General features: G+C 43.0%; 1 protein-coding gene across 1 annotated transcript in view; it reads right to left on the reverse strand.

Moving 5' to 3' along the window:
- The window catches only part of EPHA4 (EPH receptor A4), a 103,397-nt gene that overhangs the window by 55,451 nt on the left and 21,997 nt on the right, over window positions 1–25,949 (reverse strand). Inside the window, exon 4 of the mRNA XM_065640495.1 lies at window positions 7,558–7,713. Coding sequence (XP_065496567.1) covers window positions 7,558–7,713 — 156 coding nt within the window. The remainder of the gene's footprint in view (window positions 1–7,557; window positions 7,714–25,949) is intronic.

The raw sequence follows: 25,949 nt of genomic DNA on the forward strand, positions 1-25,949 counted from the left end.
CCTCTCTCTTTTGAGGCAGAAAAAGTAGACCTTAGCTTGATAAGGATTAAAAACTATTCTAACAAACAGTTAAAAAAATACAATAACATGCAGCAGTTCAAAGCTTTTTAACTTCACCCTAAAACTGAGGACACCCTATAAACACACTGTTAAATGCAGCAGAGTGCCAGCTACCGGTGTTTGTTAATCGAAGTTAATCAGGCAGACCAGCAGGCTGCAGTGGGCTTTGGAGCGAGACTGACCAACGGATCCCCTTTATGAGCCTGCTCCAGAGACACTGACCCTCTTCATCTCTGGTGATTTCAAAGGGAACCCAGGGTATTCAGGAATCTTGAGCTAATTTGCTAAGTTTAAAAGGAGCCTGGTATGAACCGGCCAGTTTTGAAGCAGTGACTTGGCCTTGAATGTACTACGGTGGAGCAGTAAAGTCTTTGATAAGTTACAGGAGCAGCCAGCACTTGGGAGTGAGCATCCAACTGTCTAATAGCAAGAAAACCTAACTAGAAGTAGTGAAAAGTTTAGCACATCTTCTGCTATACAAGACCTGAAAGCCAGCTTTTGTGTACAACACAGCGAGAGTAAAGAGAACAAATAAAGAGTTGTAAAAAAGAGAAGATCCATACAATGAACAATTCCAAAGACCTTTGGAGCTTATCTCCCAAGAGCACTGCAATGTCACTGGCAGTACCTGAAGTGCCTTTGAAGGAGCTAGCGGAAGCACTGAGAGGCAGTACAGCTCTGCTCAGGCTTTTGGTCGTGCTGCCGCCTCACCAATGGGACCAGACTGCTACTCTCTCAATGAGGCCTTACAACACCATTATTGTACGGACAGCCTTTAACAATTCTAATCAATACTCTTGAACTTTATCATGAACCTAAAACTCATCTCCCTGGAGGCATGGCTGTGTGTAAAATAGAGTTTACTATTTTCAGAGTGGATGCAAAAAAAGTAATTAAATAATCAATGTCTTTAAACTCTTTTCAGTTCCCTCACTGAAATGCCTGGCAAAAGTGGTGCCAGGCACAGCCTTCAAGAAAAAGCCCCTTGGCCTCCTCTTTCCATCTTTTAAAGCTTCATTAAACATGTATAATTGTGGAATTGTCAATAATGTTTCAGCATGTGAGCTGCGAAGCCCTTCAGATAAGCCTTTATTGTTGATCTTTAACCATCTGAAAGACAGGTTATAACGCAGAGTAAACACCTGGGCTGTGTAAGTTTAGGCTCAGAAATAAAGCCCACGCTTTCCTGTGACAGTTGTATATGTTGCTGCCACTAATTGCTTCTTTCAGCAGTTGTGGACAGGTCTCCTGTTGCTGTGGGCTAATTTACACAAGCACTGACAGCTTGGACAACCTTTGCTTCTTGTCTGCCTGGCTATTCCTGACCATTTATCATTATAGATTACGTGTTTTTACAAATGGTGAGGCCAAAGTCAACAGTCCGCAAGATGCGGCAGCCACTTGAAATATCAGTCATCTGCTCTATTTCCACCCCCCTTCTCCTTTCTGTGCACAGTTAGCATTACAACTGGGTTTTAATATGGCAAATGATTTGGAAAACAATTCTTAATTTATTTACTCAGGCAAGACTCCTTTGACTTCAGTGGGAGCTCTGCCAAGCTAGGGATCTTGGACCACTGCCAATGATAAAATGCCCATTTTACTGGCATGTACGATTTCCTTTTGGCTTGCCAAAAGAACCCTGGTTACCAGCTTCACAATAGGCTTTGCTCCTTTCACCTAGAGATCAATCCAACCGATATTTCATCTTTTGTCCAGGCTAAGAGCATTAAGTGAAGAGGTCCAGTTACCACTGGCAGAGGTGTGGGAAAACTGATGATTGCAGGTACCACCCCTGTGGGCTCTGGGTGTCTCTTCCAAAAACTGCCATACGAGAACATTTTGCATTGCCACGTATGCTAAGACACGTTATCGCATCTACTCTACTATGCTGTGCTGCAGACAATACCACCTCTGCTCGCTCACTCTTTTGAGATAAAAAGAATTCCACTGTGGATACCAGAAAGTTATTTGACAGTCTGACAGGAAAAAATCCAAGCAGAAAAATAAGTTATTCTGTCATTGGCTCGACTGCTGAATTTCTTATTCTGTTAGCCCTCTAATTTACTTCAACGACTCTACAGAACTGGGTCCTGACTAACCAAATCAAAGCCCCCACTTAATTGAGTAAATGTCTCTGTTAATTTAAGGCTCTAGCCAGAAAATCAGAAGACAGCTAATAAACAGTTGCTGTACTTAAAAGAGTGATGATTTTAAGTCTACTGATTATAAACACACATTGTCAAATTACTCCCTTCTCTTCTGTTCAAACCATAACCACTCCCCTTCTTATTCAACGTTTTCTCAAGTCCTTCAGCCTGTCACCACAGACAAGGGCAGACAGCCTTCTCCTTTGAGATTCCCATCACTCACAATTCCCTTCTCTCAGTCTGGCAGCGATGGATGGTCTATTTTCCCAGCCTATATGAAGAAGAAAAATCATGCTTTTCATACTGCCTACTCACTCCCTCCTCTCTTGCAACTGCCATACTGCACCTTAAAAGGCATTTTCACCTACTGTTTACAACCTTATATGATTTTTTAAGAGAAAAATAATTTACTTAAGGTATAGACATATAAATATGTGGAAGAATTATGATGTTGTAAATTTAACTTCTGAACATCAGAGGCTGTATTGGCATATACTTCATACAACAGAGAATGGCAGCAGAGGTTGGACTGAAGTGGTGCCAGATCTAGTGGGCAAGCCCTGGGAAGGAAGCGTGGCAAAGCCGGCACAAAGCTACCTACAACGTACTAGGCAGCATGACCGCGTGTTGCACTCTACTTTCTTATTCTTCTAAAAGCTAAAACAGTGATAATCGGCATCTGTCTGGAAATTTAGAAGAGGCACAAGTCAAGTGGAAGGAAAAAGAGCACATTTGTTTATTTAGAAGTCTAAGCAATCATAATAAACATATGCTGGAATAATCAGCTCCTGTGCACTTACTCATCTGCAAGCACAGTTATTAGGTAGGTAAATTCACTCTTTTTTGAAAATACAGGTCAAATATTTATCTCTGAGATACACTAAATGCAACACAAGATTGCACTATGGACATATATTAGAGTGTAACATTGACAAAATTGAAGTGTTTAGACCTTTCAGACCTTTTTTAAAGCCTTGACCTTGGAAACAAATAAGGACAGTGTTATTTTAATGTGCATTCAAATTTTAACAACACAGTCACACAGCTCTAGTGGAATCCACATTGAGTTTCCACTGTAGATTGCTCATCATTTCATTATGGTTCATTATGCTGATAACTGTCAGAAAGCATTAGAAGCAGAAGCCTTGAGTAATAGCACTGAAATGGTAATTTAAAAACAATATACTTTCTGAAGGAAATACAGCAGTGCACTAAATTCAATTAGAAGAGGCGAATGTAAAGACAAGTAAGTAACGTTTGCTGTTTGAAGTCAGGGTCTTCGATTTCTTGATAAGCTAAGCTAGAGAAAGCCCTTTTAAAGCAGGCACTTTTCTCTTGCATCTCACTAAATTTGCTCTCATTATCTCTAAGCTTCTCTGGTATAAACTGTCTTAAATGCAACCATTTTAGAAATACTTCAGGCCACGCCAAAATATCAATCAATCAGTCACTGTTTGGGTGGCTCAACGGACTAAATTATTCAGGGTCATTTACTGAGACAGATTTCAAGCTGGACAGTCTATGCTGGTAATCTCTCTTTTGTAAAGGGCTCCCAATTAAAAATCATTAATAATCTGAACCGAACAGACAATAAAAACAATACAATACCATCCCGTACTCACTCATAATGTGAGCATTGTTTGTTAAGAAAAAGTTACAGGACCCAACTCATTAATGGGACGCAGGAGCAACGCCATTAACTTGGGTGGGAACTGCACCTGCCTGTGCCAGGCTGCAGTTCACAGAGTATCTCCTTCCAGAGAAGGAGATTCAGGGATGAGGACCATGACTGAGATTGATTGTTTTCCAGCCTCACAGATTTGTGTGTTGGTAAGGCAATTCATTCTGCATTAGACTGTTAACCTTATGATACACCTGTCCTCTCAGCAAATGCTGAAATACAATGAAGGTCTGAATAGTTGTTTTAATATAACTTTTGGTATACTTCCAAAAGAGAAAGGTGTCCAAGTTTTCCACAGTTTGTGCTCAAGTGTATTATGGGTCAATCAGACCATCTTCATGCCCAAGCACACAGCTGACAAGCTCACTGTGCTTCAGAGCTGAAAGTCTAAATTCCTGAGTTAGGTCAAAGCAGCACATCCAGAGCAGCTCTGCTCCTCGGTGGTGACAGACACGTTGATGATTATCCCCATGAGGCAAACTTGGGGAAAAGATGCATCAATAAACATGTGTACGTCAGGGTATCTATGCCTGGCCTTCCAACACAGCGTGCTCCAATGTCTCCTACGCTCACGTCCCGTCACATCCTGCCCTTACTTGCACAGGCTTTAAGCCAGACATAACTACTCACGCTAGCAGAGCTAAAATAGAGCAGAATACTAAAACTAGAGTTTGAGTTATCTGTTGAGATTGGATGGCTGGCTTACCTGAAGGTTAGGCACAGTTTTTACAACTCAACAATGGATGGAGATGTCAGAGATGGTGTTAAGGAATGAGAAAGCTCTGGAGCACCTCTGCTGACCAGTGCATCAGGAAGTAGGTGTTGCTTTTATTACTTACCATGGGAATTGCGAGAAAGGGAAAGGAAAAGGAAGGGGAATTCTCCAATTCCCTTTCATCCACTAGCACAATCAGGCTAATGGAAAGTCATAACCATCTTCCTCCCCCAACCTAGAAGGCAAGATAAGTGATGAGGCCAGACAGTTTATTACTAAAGGAAATCAATAGCCAAGGGTCGAAGCTTTACAAAAACACATCCTAAGAAGGCTGAAGTTCTTAATCTTAAAAAGTGTTTAGAAATAATAAAGAAAGGATCAATCCACAGTCCATTCCAGGTGTTCTGTCCAGATTACCCAATGTTACTTTTATTCACCTGGTCTAATAGTTCTCCAAGTGAACAGAAACCTGATTTTACAAGCCAGTGGAGCAGAGTCTATCTTTTTGCTAGAAGAATGGATCTCAGATACTGTGTTTTATTTCTTCATTAGTGTGCCGTCACACTGAGCGATTACTAAATGCAGGGCTGAATGAGAATACCAGGGGTAAAGAGAGCATAATGAACAAAGAAGATGCCTGATTATTATGGCTGTCATCACAAGGGAATTGGGTTTGTCACCTGGTTTAACCAACTGGTAAGAACTGATTAGAGCCTGAAACCGTCTGAAAGAACCTTTGATGTTTATGCTCCCTTCTGTCTCCACATCTTGTCAGGAAGGGCAGACAAACGGGGAGCTTCTTCCAGAGGGGCTTCTTTCAGCAAAGGCCCTCTGAACACTTGCTGTTGCTTGCCTCAAGTACCACCACCGTAGCAACGTTCAAACATCTGCTAAGGCAGATCTCAAAGAGAGGGTATTAGCGAGCACAGTGGTCAGAGACGGAGCAAAGCTGCCCCACAAGCCAGCTCAGAAATAACCTCTGTGTCATCCTTCACCTTGGATCACAGAAAATGAAGCCCTGAAGCTACAGGAAAATTCAAAGCTATGAAATGAGACCTCCAGAGTGTCCGTGGGATTGTGGTGTTGGCTTGTCTCTGCGCGCCGGGTCCTCCTAGGCTGCTGCAGAGATGAAGACTGAGGCCAGCACCATGGCCTTTGCCTTCTCTTCTTCCCTCTTCATGTTTTCAGGGTAAAAGACCAAGATCAGAGTTTCAACTTTGACTGACCTCTGAAGACAAGAACGGGGAAGGGTGCCAGAAGCAGGCCCAAGACTTGGCAAAAAAGGGCTAAGCTTGCAGGGGTACATTTTGCAATACAAGCAAACAGATTTATCATTTGCTCACAATTCCCACATCTGGAAGTGTTTTGCTCTTCCCTCATGCTTCGCTCACTGCACAAGCCTACTTAAATTCAACCAGTTGATTCCTAATTTGATTTCAATTTGGTCAGGATATCACCCACTTGGACCAGGGCTTTGAGAAACTTTTGCTGGTATAATATTATTTAGGGCGTACCTTCTGAGCAACAGTTTTATTGTTGCAAAAAGACATTTTTTCCTATCAATATAGCAAAGATTTATATCTCCTAGTATAAGTTATATTATAAAAAGCATGTTCCTACCCACTTCAGCAGGGTTTCACAATACAGTTAGACCTCCATCCCCAGTCAACACTTGGCAAGGGATATACAGACCTCTCTGCTTTCCTACTGAGCAAAAGCAGCTGCTCCTGGCTATGCCCAGACCTGCTTAACCAGCACCCAGCCAAACGGACAGCTGAAAAGGAGGAGATCACTGAGGAAGAGCTGGAATCAAGGGGGTGTGGGGAAGGGACGAGTGCTGGCTTTGTTATGGACATACTTGGTTTCTGCCTTGTAAGGGAGAAGTTCAGATTTAAATAAATGTGAGTCATCTCTCCAAAATGAATTTGGAATATATTAAAATGTTACAAAAGAAACCTCTCAGTGTTCCCTCACTCACAGACACACACACGCTCTCTACATAAATATACAGCTGAACTCCAAAAATCTGGAAGCATTTCCAATAGCTTTCAGGGAAAGCCACACATGGATATCCCCTGGTGAAATACAGTCCTTTCACTTAGTGTTTCAAGCTGCTCTGCTCCTATAGATATGAAAACCAAAGAACTAGATCATCACGATTTAACACCGGGGCATGGCTGGAATCCCAGGTCTTTGGCTGCGTGAGCCCTTAACCAACACATAGAACAAGGAGTTGTTCCAGCAACCCCATGGGTGTGCTCAGTGCACTGCACCTCTTGTTCTCCCTGCTGAAGGCATTTTGGTGGAACTAAAGAGAACTCCTTTTGCTGCACAAAGGATAAAATAAAGAATACTTCGGGTATTTGTTTCATTAAGGTTTAAGACTTATTATTAACACCCCTTCCAGAGGAATACTTTTATGTTCCTAAGGGTCACCAGCTGTATTTTGAGCAAATTAGATATACAATGACATTATAAATATTACCTATTTACCCTAGGTCATACAATTATGAGAAAAGCTTTCCCAGTTTCTACAAATATCAATATTGAAAGAGATGAAAGGTGAAGTGATCTACCGGGCAGGTCCTCAAACTGGAACTTAAACCTATATTTTATTCCCAACTCTGTTAGTGATGTGTGAGAGTCACTCCTCTTCTGCGGCTTTGCCTCCTTACAGTCTCCTGATTTATTTAGACTGTAAGCTCTCAAGAGTCAGTGCAACCGTGTCACTGTTAGAGATTCAGGGCTGAGAACTTTCTCTCCCAGAAGTGTAAACCAAAATGCAAACTGCATCTGCAAAGAGCTGTAAGAGCTACTGAATGCTGCTCAAAGAAGTCAGACACTTCTTAGAGACACATCTGCAGGCGATATTTCCTACAAACACAGCAAAAGAAAGACAGGAGAAGAAATGGATGATAAAAGGGGAAGAGACTGTTCAAAGACCAACTTACGAGTGCAGGGCATGGAGGCAGCATCATTTTCAGCTCGGAAAAAGCCCCGATCGCAGGTGCAGGAGGTAGAGCCTTCCCAGATGGAGTAGCTGTGAGGCGGGCATTTGGCACAAGCAACATCTGTCGAGAGAGCCTTGTAGTATCCGATTTTGCAAGCTAGACGGAGGAACAGGAAGGGAGAGTGTTACTTGCCCAGGCTGTGACCATAAATTGCTGGCTTACTTATTCAAAATCAAGGCAGGAGACATTTCAAAGAGATCTAATGATGTCCTCTTAGCCCCAGGTGAAGAATTAACAATCATCACAGTCTTAATGAGTAATCCTATGTCAGGGGATACTGATTTCTAATTCCAACAAGAGTCATTTTAAAAGCTGGGGAAAAAAAAAAAAATTATACTCTTCTATTGACACTGCCAGAAAATCAGCTGCCTTTTTGTGCTGACTGTGGAGCTGCATGATGCTTAACCCATGTCCACCTGCATTCACACACAGAGCGCATGACAAAAGGGGTGCAATTGGTTTATTCTATGACCAGTTAAGGAATGGCAGCTGACGGCCAGACACTGCCAATTTTTAAGAGGGAGCAGGACAGGAACCCACTGGGATTGGCAGCGAGGCCCTCAGCCTCCCCTGCGCGGAAATGGCACCTCTCCCTCCTGGCAAGGCAGAACTCATTTGGTTCTTTCTCCCCACAGGAGGAATCAGCAGAGCCCTCCCCACCTCGGAGCCAGGCCACAGCAGTATCTGCACCAGCGCCACCAAGTCCCACGGGCAGCTGGCAAGCTTTCGGTGACATTGTCTTCAGAAATGCAATGCTTACATGGATGGCTACGTTTACATCACTTGGAAAAAACTCATTAGCATCATTAATAACACATTTTAATAGTGGCTAACAGGTATGTCATCCTAGAAATTTCTCCCTTGGCTACAGATAAAAGCCCACCATCACCACTGGCTTTCAGCGCTGCAGAAAACAGAGAAGATACCCAGGCATGCAAACATGTAAAAGAGAACAGTTGTTCCCAGTATTTACTGCGTGACTTGCTCTCACATGTCATCGTTTAACACAAACACTACCTTTGGGGTTCCCCTGCTATGCACAGGCCCCAGTAAACGGGGCGCAGCCCCCTGCACAGCCGGGGCTTGCTCTCTCTGTTCTACCCTTCCCTTGGTCCCCCTCATTCTGTCCCTCTTTCTCTTATGAAGCCCCCCAATGGAAAACAGAGAGGGATTTTAGTAACACATTTATAAAACAGCAAGTTACTTCATTCTTGTTAACCAAAGCCATCTATGGAATTTCCTTAACGAGTCCTAACTTTACGACGTGCCGCGCGCCATCTGTAAGAGCACTGGGAGCTCAGTCCGCTTTCCCTCACTGTGCCTGTCACTGGACCGGGGGATCTTATAAAAACACATCGCTCATATAAGATTTATGTTTCCAGAGTTTACATGCATTGCATTATTAGATAAGGTGCTTTTTGGCGATGCTTCAAACAGCCCTGGGGTTTCGATTAACATCAGAAACCACAGCTTTGGCAGGAAGAATCACGGGGGTCAAACTCAGCCTCCCCACATTGGAGACCATTAGTCCCTGGACACAAACACAGACCCACTGGGTATGGCCGATCAGCCAGGCTGCCACGGTACACAAAGACAACTTGTATAAAATAGCTTATTCTGCTTGTGACGTGAATTACCCAGGAAAAAATAAAAAGGCATGGAAAACTACCTTTCATTTTTGATGTGATTTGCAATATCTGGTGAGTGAGTTCTACTATCACTACATGTCCTCTTGTACCTGGTTTAACAACAGCAGCAGTCAAGCGGCAGATTCTGATCTGAGATATTATTCCTGGTTTTCAGTGTCACAGCTCGGATCAGAAATACACCTAAGCCTGTATATGACCAGGACAGACACTGACAGGAGTCTTGCTGCCGTATACAATGATGAGGCATGGAAAAACAAAATACGAGAGGAGACCAGGCTGACTGCTCTTATCCACAAAATTCTTGCTGTTATTCAAATACAGCATGTAAACCCTAACATTACTGTTAACACAAAAATCATAGTTCACAGAAATTATTAAATTAAGAGCTGTCTCTTACATCTTCCTAATATTAAACTACTTAGATCATAAACAACCCAGCACAAAGCTGAAGATCCTGTTCAGGCTATAACATGTTGTTGCGAAGGTAGGAAAAATGTCACTGGTAAAGATTTTTGCAACCATTCGTCCTCCTCAGTCTTTTCAGACTCAGTGGTTTAAAAGGGAATAGATACATACAGTGGGTACTGCACAGTCAACAGTCTGTAATTGAAGGATTTTTCCCCCGTTTCATGCACTGTATTTTGTTTTCTACTATATTAAGCCAAGATCATTAATATTTCAAGACCTGAAGAAAGCTCTCCAAACGCAGTGGCTGCTCCTAAAGCACACGCAGCCATTTTGCTGCAAAAATCCCCTACTCCGGAACAGTTAGTTTTCTTCATTTCGGCACGCTCAGAGATTCACCACATTTCAGCACGTGGCATAAAAAGACATCAGGGAATGTGTTGCATTAAACTAGTAGTTCTTTGCTCCTGAGAGCTCCATGGTACCGTCACTTAAAAATTCGCATCTAGTCCTGTAAGCGCTGCTCTTAGCTGGAAGTACAGCTGACACACCTATTGCAACCAGCACCTGGGCAGGCTACGGATGGGCTTTTTTTGAAGGTTAATGATTTCGAAGGCAAACAAGAAGCCTGGACAGAGCCTGCTCCCTGAAAATCTTGCTCGCTTGCTCATGACAAATCTTCATGCAGCTGCTTTTCTGGGAAGGATTTGCTGGGTGAGACCTGCCACGAATGGTGTTCTTGCACAGCTTTCGAAAGATACCATTGTAAAAAGATTCATTCACATGTGCAATGCAAACTTGGAATTCAGCTCCTTAGCTTTGCCTTAATTGGTTCTTTCTGTTAGGTTTTCTTTCTGTTAGGTTTTTTGGTTTGGTTTTGGTTTGGTTTTTGGTTTTGTTTTTTTTAAAAGAAAAATCTTTTCTTGCATCCAGATCACCCACAAGCATAAGGTTACAATCATCTGCACTAGATCCAAGCTAAATTCTCAAACAGAAATATTTTCAGCATGAAAAGCTCACAGTTTTTCCTCAGAACAAATCATATTGATTTTAAATGGACATCAGCTTGAAATAATTATGCTGATATCTTTGAGTTCTAACGTGAACATCCATTCGACTTCTGTTTCTCTTAGAGTGAAACAGGATTTGTCAAACACTGCCTTTTTTTGATACATGTTAAAACTGCAAAAACTGCTCTGAAGAATTATGCAACTTAGTCAAAAGTGGATGTAATTTTTCACAAGCTGTTTTTCAAACTCCATTTTCTCATTAAAATCTGATTTTCAGACTCGTGGCTTTCTCAAAAAAAAAAAAAAAAAGAAAAGAAAATAGAATGCATGTGTGGGCTGGAAAGTCTGCTTGCTTGGTCTCTCCAAATGCCGAATTTTCTACTAGAAAAATTCAGCCAGCAATTTCAGAATTTAAAAACTCATCTCATAGTGGATGGGGTTCTAGTTACATTCTTTTTAGTCACAACTACAACAAAACACATGTATTAAATTGTTTTTAACCATTTTTAAATAAGCCATGTTTGGGTTTTTTTTTCCCCAATGGGGGAGGAGAATATTGAAAAAAAAAAATCCCACAGTGCTTGCTCTTAAATTGTTGCTTTGTCCTTGTTGAAATGGCAATGAATCTTTCCACCATAGTCTGGAAAAGGCTTGACATGCTTAATAGTTCTTAAAAAAAAAAAAAAAAAAAAAAAAGAGAGTGTAATGTCTTGCAAAGGCTTGGATAAAGAAACCATTCCTATCTCTTTGTGGACAAGTTCCTAAATCATTACAAATGCAATGCATATCTTTACAAAAGTCCCAGCGAGCTCCAAGCAGCAGCTTTGGTGGTGCCACGGCCGCGCAGGAACACGGGAACACGGGCTGCAGAGCCGTCACCCCAGAGATCCCGGGGCTGAAGCTGCGATGGCCACGAGTCCCGCAAGGAAAGGGCCCTCGGCCAGGGCCGGGTCAGCAACCCAACACAAACCGCGCTCCCGCTGCACCCTCCTTCCCAAAACGCACCAGCGCACCACTAAGAACATTTATTATCACAGGCAAGTGAATAATATAGCTAAAAACCCGTAGAGCTAGCTGAAATTTCAGCAACCATTAATTTAATAGTTTCCATTTTTTGAAGCAGAAAAATTTATCAGCCACATAGTCATGAAAATTTCAAAATTCCTTGAGATGCAATTCTGAATCAAACCTCCCTCCACACACAACAGAAGAGGGGAATCTTTTGTTAAGCCGATGATTGTAGCCAACTTTAATGGAACACCCTTAAATAGCACTCTCGTTGAAATGAAGGACAAAGCAAATAATTTAAGAAAAGATATTTCAGTGTCAGGCTTATAAATTTCAGTGAGAAAATTGTGTTTAAAGACCTCAAAAAATACTTTGATAGTGTATTTCATGTCTTTCATCACCGATTACTTTTTCTATAGCTCTTCCCTGTCTGGAAATATTTTAAGATCATGTTTTAACTGCACCATTAGGAGCAAAAAGCTACTTTTATTTTTCCCCTTGAATGTTGTTCTTAAAAATTCTTTAAGAGGATGGATTTTCTCTCTTGAATTGTAACAAAACCGCATCTGCCACATAAGTAGGCAGCATCTTCTCAGATCTCTTTTACTGTTATTACCATTTCTGAACAGATTTTTGTGTGTTAATTATAGAACTCAATTGTTTGGATAGTCTCTTTTGATGAGCTTTCTGCCCCGCACCATGAACCTCTCTGTTATTGTACAGCTGTTTTACTTCCAAATGCTCATCCGAGTTTTCTAATTGTCAAGCTGTCCCAGCGACTAGTTCTTTTGACCTAAAAGTCAAAGAAAGGGAGTCACTCTTGTCTCCCCAACATGAATACCACAGGAGTCCCAGTGGCCCCCCTAATACCCACAAGACAATGCCTTTCCAGATCATTGCCACTACAAGCATAATTGGGTTTTGGGTGAAATGAGAAGATTTTAAATAGGATGAATTAATGAGTTTCTTGTAAAATTAAGTCGTTCTCCTGGTCCAATCTAATTACTCACTGTAATGCTCCTGAGGGTGATAAATAAAGATCCTTAAAAGCTAGGGGGGGAAAAAAAAAAGCCTTTCTTAAAAGTCATTGTAGAATTTGACGCGACGTACCAAATGCTGTTTCCAAATAACATCAGATTCCTTTGATGTTCACATTGTAAGATCTTTGCCTCCCATTAATAACGACTGTATGTTGCTACAAATTAAAACGAGTTCCCCATCTTTAACTCATATCTCTGATAAGAAATGCAGCATTTCTACACACTGTGTATTTGTGTTGCCTGAATGACAAGAGGAAACATACACACAGTTCCACTAGGGAAAGAGCCTAGACTGTTGGACTTCAGAGCACTTTTACTCCATGACTGCATACAAACCTGGGAAGTTCAAAATAGAAATAAAGGGACCTCAGAGCACAAATGTACTATGACATGAAATCCAGACTCTGTTTAAGCCACCAAAACTGTGCACACAGGTATACTCGCAGCCACACACACAGACCTCTCGTGCAAAGTCGCAGCACAAACCGAGTGGAGGAGCTTTTCAAACAGCCAATCTGAGCAGCTATTAAAAAAAGAAAGAAAAAAAAAAAAAAAAAGAGGAAAACCCATCTTTGGTTATTTTTTTTTCCCCGGCGTAGCAACCCTGGCTGCATCTTGTGCTGAGGGCTGAAGTTTGTTGTGTGTTTTTTTTGTTTTGTTTTTAACTGCAGGGAGTGACCCCGTGCTGACAGTAGAGCAGCAGCGGAAAGGGAAGCAGAGCTGCCCTGCGGAGCCCACAGGCCATTGTGCTGGGGGGCTGTGCGGGGCGCCCTCCGCCTGCTCCTGCGCTGGGTGCCCACACACAAGGCCCCCCCGGGCTGGGCTGGCACTGCTGGGCTGGCACTGCTGGAGCCGCCAGCACAGGGCTGTTCCCTTCCGACCCACCCTGAGCACGACCCCCGCAAGGTCAAAGTCTGCATCCTCCAACGGAGACCTTATCTGGCTGGATTTTTCCCAATGCCGTAAATTCTAAATGTTGGAAGACTGGCAGACACCAGGCAGGTGGCTCTCCAGCTGCAGGGCACCGCAGAGGTGACTATCCATCAGCCACCTGCACCGCCCCAGCACCGACAGCAGCCACTATGGGAGGACTCGGCCATGGTGGGTCCATGGTGGCTCGGCTGTGGATGACGGCTGCAGCCCTTTTGGCTACCAGGACAGACTCATTCACAGACAGCAGGATGAGGAAGAGGAGGGCAGTATACCAAGTCAGTAGCTGCAGGCGGTCACAGCGGCACTCAGAAATCTCCAGCAATCCAACAACGCACTGCCTGGTGTGCATCCACTTCAGAGCCCATCCCCAGCCGTTTTTGGGGTGCAGCCCTGCACTCGCAGCTGCGCACCCGGCACAGACCCACGGCACGGCTGGCAGCCTCGCACCTCCAAACCTGCTCTGTGGGACACAGCTGGTGGTTTTGGAGTGCCACTCCTAAGCAATATCAGTTCTGTGGGTTTTACACAGAGAAATGCTACGCTTGTCTTTCTAAAGAAACTTCTCAAACTAACTTGTATCTCATACAAAAGAAATATAATGATGCTGATAACCCAATCATTGTAAAAAAACCTACTTTATCAGCCACCCTTTTCTAAGGAAACCAGACAGTCGAAAGCATAAAAGAAAAAATTAAATACATATACAATTCATGTGTTAAACAAGTTCAATAGGCACATGCATGGAAAAGCCCAAAAATGAAAAATTAGATTTCATTCTTAAAAACTATTCAGAATGATTCTGAACTTTGCTACACAGCTGATAGATTGCAATTGCTAAAAAAAACCCTCAAAAAATATATAGACTTGAAAACCTTGTATTTCTATGAATTAATAATAATAGCTTACATATGCGATACCCATCCGTGCTATAGCTGTGATAGTGAGGGGACAATAGATGGGGGTAAGTTTGACATTTTCCACATCATGACTGCTCCTGATCTTTGACAGCGCCCTAATCTTGCACTAGCACTGTCAACACGGCAGCTTCCAGCCCCTTGCTAGGAGGGGCAGCTGAAAAGTGTCATCGAGACATTGTAAACAGAAAAACAGCCCCTGGACAGAATATTCGCTGCACTGAGGTTTTATCTGAAATTAAAACAAAAATTAGAAAACTAGAAATTCAGGGTCTGGGTGAAACAATTCCTGACTGAAACAAAACAAACTACCAAACGCCTTTCTCAGTGAGAAGTCAGCACTTTCCACAAGGCATGAAAATCCCAACCTGCTCTGCTCTCTACAGGAAGATGTTTGCTAGGACCGGCGATGGCAGCGGAGCGGCCGCGCTCCGGAGCGGGAAGCGGAAAGGACTGTTTGTCCTTGCAGTGTCTCCAGGAGATGTCCCTTCCTTCCCGGGCAGCTGCGGGACCCAATTCAGCGGCGTTAAAAGCACGCATAACTTCACATTTAAGTGCTTTAATGAATGGAGATGTACTGCTGAACTGGGGACTTGGCACTCCAACGGTTTGCATTTTTATTGTTTAAATATTTAAAAAAATAAAAACAAACAGATGCTATGGTATAATAAAGACCCCTCTTCTTAGAAACATCAACTGAGCGGCTGCGTCCTTTTTCAGTGCAGGGAGTACTACCATTGCTAGCACACTCGTGCAAGTGCTAAGAGGATCTTTAAAACATTACCGTCCGAGTCAAGTGTGAGGTGTTCTCCATTTCAGAGTGCTCGAACTGCCACTGTGCTCTATCACAGACTTCATCTAACTTTGAAAGGTTAATCACCTTTATGCAAGCTGTGAGATTTAAGAGACGAGTCAACTAATCAGTTTCAAATAATTACTCAATTAGAAAAATAAGTTGATGGTTTCCCTTGAACACAAGCAGCATGAGGAGAATGAAAAAACTAACAGATTTTTACGTAAACCTCAGTAGTTAAGGGGGCTTTTAAAAAATAATAATTTTTAAAAAGACTAATTTCTGATTTTTTGTTCTTCAAGCAAATGAATTTTACAGGGAAAAAAAAAAATCACCACTAAAGTTACTCCAGTGAAAGCTGATTAATTGGCCTGAATCTCCACATTAACAAGCCTTAATCCTCTTGTCAGGAGACCTGCTTACAAGCTGCTCTCCCCAGTGTGTAGCAGCACTGATGGGAACAGAGATCTGTATCTCAAAGCACTGTCCGGCCAGCCTGGGATTATCTCTCATCTCCTAAATCTTAACAGCTCTGTAGAAAGGTAATTAAACTTCCAGAGTTCAATGAAGTCAGCGACAGAGCACAGTAGCAGCTTGAGCAGTTTGACATGGAAAGGCCTAACGAAGCCCTGACATTATGACTGCTCCTAACGCGAGCATCGGGTGAGGGTCCTGCACTTCGAAAAAGAGTGCTCGTAAGCTATTAAAGAGCACTTAATGTGTTCCTTACAGTTATTTTAAAAGTGTTTGCATTTCCTACATGCTAATGAGACATTGCAAGTTGGTTGAAATAATTATTACATTAATACCTTTAAAAGAATTCTGTTGTCAAGAATTCGTGGATTGATCCTGCACATAAATCCTTTAATGCTGTCTCCTTCGTGCAAGTGGAATTTCACTCCGCGGCATATCTTGGCATAGCTGTAATGTTTTCTGCTACTGTTTGAACTTGCATCACGACTGTGAGGGAGCCACCTCATGCCAGCAAGCTAAAAACTACGTTTTTGTTGGGTTTTTTCTGGGCTTTTTATACTTAACTGTGAACGGGCCAGAACAGAGTGCAAACTCATATCTCTGAAGCTAGAGCAAGATGCCTTAATATGGTTTAATCATCACATTCTCTCTAAATGGCTGTATGACACTATTTAAGAGGAAAGAAAAAAAAAAAAAGCGCTATTTTGGTCTCCCTGAAGAATTGCTTCACACAAAGGTTTTGGAAGATGCCTAAATATAGACAGTTCTGGTGAGATCCGGGTCTATGCAAGATAACAACTCTGCTCTATTTTTGACCATTTAACAAGGATACAGGGAACACAATGGCTTCAAACAAACACTGCTTTGGCTCTGCCCAGCACCACAGAAAACAGACGGAGGTGCTTCTGAGAGCCTCCCATCAACATGACTGTAAAAAACTATCAATCCTCTACTAAGTAGTACATCAATCAAAATGGTGGCATGCAAATCGTGATCCATTAAGTACTTTACACTTGATTACCCAGGACATTTTAGAGAGGGTCATACATTGATGAGTTGCTTCTCTCTTTTTTGCCCTTTGCTATTTGGAGTGCATGACCACTTTTAGTTCATTACCAATGCAAAGTTTAGCACAAAGCGTAATTTCAACAAGAGGAAAACAGCAGCTCAGTTGTTTATCCTTTCCTCCTTAAATTTGCTCAGGCCGTATGTTTCTTTATTCTACACAGATCACACCTTTTCAGAAAAAGCGTCAGACGTGGGGCACATGCAGGTGCACCTTTGTTTAAACACAGCATTTGCTACCAAAGATGTTCTGAAAGTGGAAGAGGAAGACTCAAACCACCCCAGATTTCTCCAGATATTTTTTTCCCTGATTCTTAGATGTGAAAATCAGTCTGAAGATTTGCTCCTCCTTGGGCTAATTTAAAGAACCCCAACCATGCAGGGAGGCATCTGGAAGCCATCCTTCTATGTTTGTTCTCAATTATGGCCTGATGCCTCACAACGAGGTGTGATCTCATGGCTACAGGGAGACTGGGACAGTCACCCAGGACTAATTCCTGGCTCTGTGACAGAGGCTGAGGACTTGCCTGACCTTCTTCTGGCATTCATGGACACAGGTGTATCACAGTATTAAGAGGAAAAATCATCCATTTCCTTCCCAACTGGTCTGGCCACACCTTCTGCTCAGTGAGTTCAGGTCATCTCCCTGCAGATCACAGGAGGTTCCCAGGCGTGGATAACCCTTTCTCGCAGGAGTTAATGGCAAGAAAGAAGCCGGGGGCAGTGGAAGAGAAAGGGGGGCTGCTTCTTTGGGCTTCCTAGTTTGAAGGGTGTAACTATACAGACACCCAGAGTGTCAACTTCAATATCCGTGCCTCGGTTTATCCACTTACAAAGTGGCAATAAAATTCACAATAGATACATCTAAAAGCTGTTGTCAGGTTTAATTAAGCAATAAGCGCATATAGAGCACTTGGAGATCTCCAGATAAAAAGGCGCCCATGCAAGAGAGGAGGTGATTACTTCAGATGAAACAAAATCTCATGGCAACAACCTGGTGTGCTCAGCAGGGAATATCCAGGGCTGTCTCAACTCTCCTTTTACAGCTTCAGCAGAGGAAGCTTGTGGAGATTGTTTACCTGCTCCTTTGTATCACAGGCATTGGCAGGGGATGTTTGAGAGGATGGAGAGAAAATACCTGCATGGGCCAAGCGCCCAGAGCTGTGAAATACAGTCCCTACTTAAAAATCAAGGACCTGAGAATCTGCTCCTGTCAACAAGCCTTTCAATAGCAAAGAATAATTTAGCAAGAATAGATGAAATCTCCCACCTTAGGGTGATCTGGGTGGCTGTGAGGAGAAACGCGTTTTGGCAGTTCCCACATTCTTTTGTCAAACTTGTGTTATCTGGGAATGAGTGGAGTGCCAGAAGCCCTTGCAGGTGAATACCTTGGCTCTTTCAAGCTCACTTGATTCAGAGGAACAGCATGTTTATCTAGATGTTTGGAAAGTTATTAATGAGATCAGCAAATCCTTTCCATGTATAAATTATAAATCACCTTCAGCAATACCATGTAAATTATCAAGTCAAGTGAGAACATGCTTATTTATCTGTGACAGTCTTTTATCACCAATAAATAAAAGCGAGAGAGGGAATTATCTGGGGAGAAGCGTATCGCTCGTAGCACTGAAGCACAATCTGTCAGGTCATGAATGGAAACACCGGTGCAGCAGAACCCCCCCGTTAAGCTGCATTTCACGGCATCCTGAAAGAGCTGCCGGCAGTGGCACCGTGCCAGCCGAGGAGGAGTACGAGAGGAGCGCTCTTGCCGTCCAGGCTGCGCTGCTGACCCTGCTCAGGTGCACTCACGGTGGTTTCCACCAGGCTGGTGAATCAGCGCGTGCTCTGCAGAGAGCAGATGTCTCTCCCAAGCCTGCACCCAGCACCTCTTCTCACCATCACACCTCCCTGCAGAGTGGAGGAAAGGCGCTGGATGTACAGAGGGGCTGGGGGACTTGTTTTAGCACCCCCAGCAAGCCAGAGGCTCAGAAATTGAGTAGCCAGAGAGATACCCATTTCACGAGTGGCCGCTCAGAGTTCTGGATAAGAAGAATTACAAGTTGAGTCGGACTTAGCTTTTAAAGCCTCTTCTATCCTGAACTGACAAGACACATCATGCACTAATTCCTTTTAGCTGATGTATGGTATCTTTATATCACAGCTCTGCCCATCCATCCTCAAGGTCCAGATAACCCACAGATTTACAACACAGCTGCTGCTCTGAGAGTACAGGATCTGGCCCAGTTGTGCAATGGGCATATCACCTGGTAAAATTTGAAAGTAGATTTGTTTATGGAGGTAACCATTTGATGAATGCTTTAAGCCAAGCTTTTCAAGACTTCTGCAGAAAGTCTCCCTTTCTATGCAAAGGTACATAAAATACATGAAATTAAATAAAATCCTGGGGAAAATAATTGCAGAAACTGATGGCAGGCATGAACAAAAATAATGATGATAGGTCTCTTCTCCCTCAGCTTAGCCTTTGCCAGGCAGCTCCAGGGAAGCTCTCTGCAGACGTGCCAACAAGCTGATGGAAATGAGGACTTAGGAGAGGGGTGGCAGGGGCTCTCTGACTTGCTCCAGGTGAAGCATCCAGAGTGTGAATCCATCTCCACTGGAACAAATCCGCACTGCCTGAAAGCTTACACGGTGGGGGCGCCTGTTGCTTACACGGGAGACAGAGCTCACACTCTGGGCACTGCAGGACACATACAAACCAAGGCACGATAACGCAGTTTCAAGACAAAACTAGCTCCAGCACGAGGAACAAGCCCACAGCTGACCCCAAGCAAATTAACACTTCTCCGGTGGCTGGGTTAGTGCCAACCAGCGCTGACAAACAAGTGACCAGTTCCTTCCTTTTCTCCATGCAGATCACTGGGAGCCAGTCCCGTCCCCAGCAGGGGCAGCTGATGAGCTGTCCCCAGGGGGACTCTGCCCCTCGCCCCGCGCCTCCCGCAGCCCTGGGCACCAGAGCAGGTACCGGAGGGCACAGCCGCAGGCTGGGACAGCGGTCAAAACACAGCCCAGCCTGCAGAGCCTTTGCCCTGTCAATGGTGACACACAAGAAGAAAAGTTTCCTTTCCAATTCCTGCTGGATGTCGCACAGCTGCTAATTAGGAGAAAGTGACAAAACAAACATAATTTTGCTTCTAATCTGGAAAAGCATCCATCTCCAACAAAACTATTGGCAAATAAACTTAACAATAACATCCCGTTTTGGCTCAGAGGTCCTCATGGCTGACATGATAGAGCTATTTATTCAAATACCTACATGATACGTAAATTAGTGCAAGATAATAAACAAAGAAATTAATTGTGGTAACCATGGAACTATTTAGAAATGGCCAACAGCACCACTGACTTCAGTCCAGGCCACAAAAATTTCATCTGGCAAAGAAATCTGGCAGTAATCTCACCAAGGCTCCCCACGCTCTGGAGCTGGCGTGTGACTCACGTCCGCCCCAACCACCCTGCGCTCTTCCCGATACGATAAGTTATCAGTTCATAGTTCTTATGAGCGCTACTTTTATCTACTCCCACTAAACCATATCAAGACTTAATTTTGCCTCAACAATTAACAGAATGCTATCAGTAGCATCCAAATTGCATCTAAGATAACTTAGGAGAGTGAGGTTTTAAAATATTGTCAATAAGGTGATCTTACACCAGTAAAACAAATATGCTTGGTTATACAAGACCACCTATTTTCAGCACGTATCTTTCACTTTTCTAGAGATCCCAAATTCACACGGAGTAACCTCTGATTCCAAACTTCAGCCAAACAAACTTGAGGCAGAAATGCTTCTCTTTTTCTCTCTGTCTTTGTCAACTACCAGTGGACTCATCCCAAATTAGAGAAAACCACCTTGCAAAACTTCACTGCCTTCCTGGTGTTCCTGTGACTGTCACGTTTCATGCAGTAAGGCACCATCCAGATACAGATGGATGATCCTGCAGAGCAGCCCCAGCAGCCATCTAGGGCCACCAGAAACTTCTCCCCCGTGCCCATCCCACAGAAGGACTACTTGCCCTCTGCCTCTGGCCACCAAAACCCAGCTCACCATGAATTTGTTCTGTTGCCCCAGCCAGAAGTCCTTCAAGGACCACCATTTGCTTGAATTTTCAAACGCTTCATCACTTGATTACCGAAATCTTTACTAGCTCACCGGAAAAACATAGGAGAACCTGTTCTTTCAAAAACTAATGCTCAGATCGGCATAATAGTTTCCCATGTTCCTTACTTGCAATTACTTAACACTTTTTCTTGCCTGCATTCATTCATTCATTAAGAGCTATACACTCAAATAAACAAAACCAGGATTTTCTAAAGGAACCAAAACATGAAATTTGTACATAATCAAAACCTGAAGGAGTTAAGCAGGGCAGGAGGAAAACTGCTGGCTGCAATGAATTAGTTATGGCATGTCTGATGTGTCAAGTTTATTTTCTAGATGTATTTTTCCTTTGTGAAGGTGCAGCTGAACAGCAGCCACTAATGGGTCAGTAAATTAGCACTGTGCCAGACAGAGCCCTGAGTACATGAACAGCATCCAACTAGGGGAAGAGGGAAGATGGATATTTCACTATATTTTATTCTTACGCATTTGCTTACATTTTGTGAATGTACCACTTAACAGAGCTATTTTTTTAGGTTGCACCCAACTCACCATGAGACACAAGCAATCTTTTGAAAGAACCAAATGAATCACCTTTGTCAACATTCAGGGGCTTTTAACACTGCAAATGCTTAGTGACTTTATTCTGAAATAGACAAACAGAACTGTTAATTTGCACGGTAATTTTAGGACTTCAGAGGAATACAGCGCTTGAATATTTAGCTAAAGAAGAGCAAATTCTAGGCCTAAATTAGATGTCCCCTAGCCAGATTGCCCTAAGGCAACAAGGAAAGAAGCAAAGTTGCTCCCGCATGGGAACAGTTACACTGGATTCAGCCATGGCCTTGAAAACCAGCTCACCAAATCCCTTGGCTGAAGGCTCCCGGGTCCATGGAGGTGACAGGAGTGTCCCCGCCACGGGCAGGGCTCCTTCCCTGACAAGGACCCTTGGACAAGGACCGAAGAAGCCAAGTCCAGAAGACAGAGCAGCTGCCCTGGTGTATTAAAAAGTTTCCCAGAACTGCTGTTAAGGGCCAGCCTTGGCGTCCAAATACTTTAATAGTTACCTGAACACCTGCTGACTCATAAACCAACTGCACTCGAAATTCTGCAACTGGGGATTAAACGCGCTGCCTCAGAGCTCGTCTGCCTTGTTCCACACGCAGAGCCCGTGACAAGAAGCATTTGCAAGTCAAAGCACTCACGGATTCAAGGTCAGAATCCTCCAGTTTCAAGAATTCTTTATATGTGTAAAGTTTAAAGCACCGATACAAACAGATTGATTTTTTAGCATCTACCTCAAGAAATCAAAGATTAAAGTAATCATTATTTCAGCTTCTTGAAGGGGACTTCCCTGTCAGTGTGTGTTAGTGACTTGTTAAACAAAATGTTTTGCAGTAAATCACACAGAAATGTGAACTCAGCAAATGCCAGAGGCAATGACAGGCGGATATAAATGACAATTAGAGAGGTGTGTCCGGATGCTTGAGGTATGAGCCATGATAAAGTGCTTGTGAAATTTCACCTGCGTGGATTGGGACAGAGGTTGTGGCCTTCAGGGGAGGGGGAAAAAAAAAAAAAAAAAAAAAATCAGTTGTGCTAATTAAAAAGAAAACTATATGTCTGAACAGACATCCAAATATTCCAGCCTCAGCAGGTAGTAAAGGTAGTAAAACCTACAGATTGTGGGAATTAGTCTGAATCAGGTCCCATTAAATGGTCACAGCAAGGTTGGAGAAAGACAGTACCAGCCAATGGTTACTGCAAACACCTCTTTAGCCACTGAGAAGACTGAGTTTTTCTCACATAATCATTCATTTGCACTCATTGGCTTCTAAAATGGATTTTGTAGATTTCTGTTCACCTTCTCCGAGCTGCTTTTGACTTTTTGGAAAATATGCAGAACTGATAACAATCCTCACTAATTTTGAGAACAAAAAGCAGACATATACTTCAGCTGATTAAATGTTTAACATTAACAACTTACATTACCATCAGCAGCAGCTAGAGATGACTAACAAAGAAGAACATGAAATTGCATTACTGCATTCAGCAAACCTTCAGAAAATGCTACTTTTCACAGTCAAAAATAGCATACCTTACCAGCATGGATTTCATCAGCCCATTCTGTCAGCAGTAAAAGCTGTTTTCTAGGCCATGGCACTTCCCATTAATGCAATCTGATTTGCCACTGCATTTTTAGAAAGCTAAGGTGAATGTGTGATACTGAGAGAGGGCAGTCGGTAATCCAGAAATGAAAGTCTAAAACTCCTCATGTAGGGCAAGGTCAAAGAACAGCTGCCTATGGAAAACCCCACGCAGAGGGACTTGCATATCATGTTCCAGCAGAATATTCCCAGGAGCTCTATACTAAGGATATTTTAAATAAACAGCAATATACTTCTCAACAAATGATTTTAAAATGTGGAGATAATGACTTCTCATATGGCTTTATTACTGCTTGCACTTATAAATACGTCACCTGGGTAGTTTTATCTCCCACATCAGTTGATCTTTAAGAAGTTCCGATTATTAGTCACATTGTTCTGAGTGTTATATCTGTTCCTAGTAACACAGAGAAGAAAACAAGCCAAAACAAAACATAATGGTATTTTTGAAGCTACAATGTAATGGTTACCTAGGATAAAATCCTGCCTGTGTGTTTCTAAGAACAGTGGCGCTATACAGAAGTAGTGATGAAAGAGCTGGTGGCAGTTTTTGATAGAGACGGCTATCATTCTTAAGCTACCAGCAAACTAAACAAAAATTAACAAGCTCCATAAAGCAATTAAAATCTAAAGTGTAAAGTGGATGTAATGACTCAACAGCCTGATCACCACTCTCATAAAACCAGCCTAATAACACACAGTCTCAGTTTCCTTGCATTGACATCAACATAAATTTAAGTACCAAATTTAAATTCTCATCATTAGTGGAGTGTTTCACTGTTATGAAAGTTGTAAGGCAGGAGAAGCAGACACAAGGGCTGCACACTGAGAAGACTCACAAGAAGATTTGTGCACTACGCTAAATCAGAGCGTGGTTGCATTAGGTGTCACTGTATGGGCCAGAGGCCAGCTATCAGCAGGTTGCTGCACGATCTGCACAGTATGCGTTGTTTCTTCAAAATCTCACTCTCTAAAGACAATTAAGTGGGCACTGTCACTCTCTTCTAAGAGTCAAAGCACATCCTTCCTGGCAGTGCAAAAAGCCTGGAATTAAGGCCTAAATATTCTCCAGTAGGTTTAAAAAATAAATTAAAACCAAAACAAACAACAAAAAAAATAAAACAATCAACCAACCTCCTCAAACCACAGAAGGAAAAGAACAGTATGTAAACTCCCAATGTCTGCATTTTAAACCTGTCTCACTACTGGAAGGACAGCCCTCCCCCTACAACTTGTTATATGTGATTCAGACTCAGAAAATCATTGTCATTCTAGACTTGTACCCAGCTGAAAAGTTTCAAAGATGTTGTAAGACTCAATACAATAAAACAACTGTCCTTGGTCTCCCAGATAACAAGCAAGGCTTTTTTAGTGTTTAAAATAATCAATATGCATTCCATGCATATTTAAAGACATCTTTGTATCGTTTCTTTGTAAAGACAACTTTGGTCCTCACAAAAGCGGCTGTTCATGGTCTTAGGTAATGCAGAATATATTAATTGGGCACTACCTCACACTTATTTTGGAATGCTAATTCGGACAGACCCCAGCTCTCGCTGCACTGACTGGTCGCTTGCTGCCTCTCCAGAGGGGTGGCTGTGAATTAGGAACACAACAGCACGTTTGCGAGATGAATTTCAAACACACTCGGGTGCCACAGCATGGCTTAAGCAGGGTCCCTGAAACACAAAATCTGATGGGTTGAGATTTAACAACCTAGTTTATCTGCCACGTGTCATTGATAGTTTGGGATCAGCTTTTAACTTTGGATGGAGGAACAGAGTTCCAAAATTAACTAGATACTCCCTGCCACTGTCACCAAGCCTCTGCTGGGAATGAAGCTGCTATTATTCATTGCTTATGCAGCTCATATCAAAGTTAGCCCTCAAACTCATGATATTAAAGAGCCCATGCTACACGGTAATTTGGGACACCATCTGCCTTCAGAAAACGCAAGCAGGATGTTTAAGCAAATGGAACAGCCCATGAATCAGAAACCTCCGCAGCCTGGGTTTGAAGAGAGGAGCTCAAAGCAGCCAAGGATTTGCATGAACGTACTGCACCCTTCCCTCCGCTCGCCCGAGGCCGTGCCCTGCGCCAGGCCGGAGGAGGGCTGGGGGAAAGCCGAGCCTGGCTCTGGCACCACCCTGCGGTGCAAGCATCTGAAGGAAGCAGAGCGGTACCCCTCTGAAGCGGGATGTTGCTCAAGGAGCCCCTGGCTCCAGGATTAAATAAGGCAGCCTCAGACTTCTTCTGATGTGTGCTCACTGGCACTGGATTCTCAGGACTGCAAAACCTACCGAGGCCACCTGGCTCCTTCCTTCCTCTGGGACTGCAGGTGCTGACTCAGCAGGGCCGGGGATGCTTCAGGCGAGGCACGGCCTCGTGGGAGAGGAGGGTTTCTTACGGCACTTCCAGATTCACTTTTTAGCAGAGCCTGGTCCATCGCCCTGCTCCTTCCCTTCAATATTTTCCAGACCAGGACCAGCATTAGTCAAATACCTTTGCTATCCTTAACAGTTCAAGTACCTTAATTTGCCCAGCTTATTTTGTCCCAGTACTGCAAGCAGCTACACAGCATGGCTTGTAACATCACCTCCCTTCATATATTCACCCTTACCTTGTCTTTCTTCTTTCTCAAAATTAAACTTTGTTAAATCACCACAAAATAAATGCAAAGAACCAGAAAGATACTTCTTTCCTCTAAACACTTCCCATTGCCAACAATCAAATATTTTTGGTGACCTGTTTTTAG

Source organism: Caloenas nicobarica, chromosome 8, assembly GCF_036013445.1.
Source record: "Caloenas nicobarica isolate bCalNic1 chromosome 8, bCalNic1.hap1, whole genome shotgun sequence".
Lineage (NCBI taxonomy): Eukaryota > Metazoa > Chordata > Aves > Columbiformes > Columbidae > Caloenas > Caloenas nicobarica.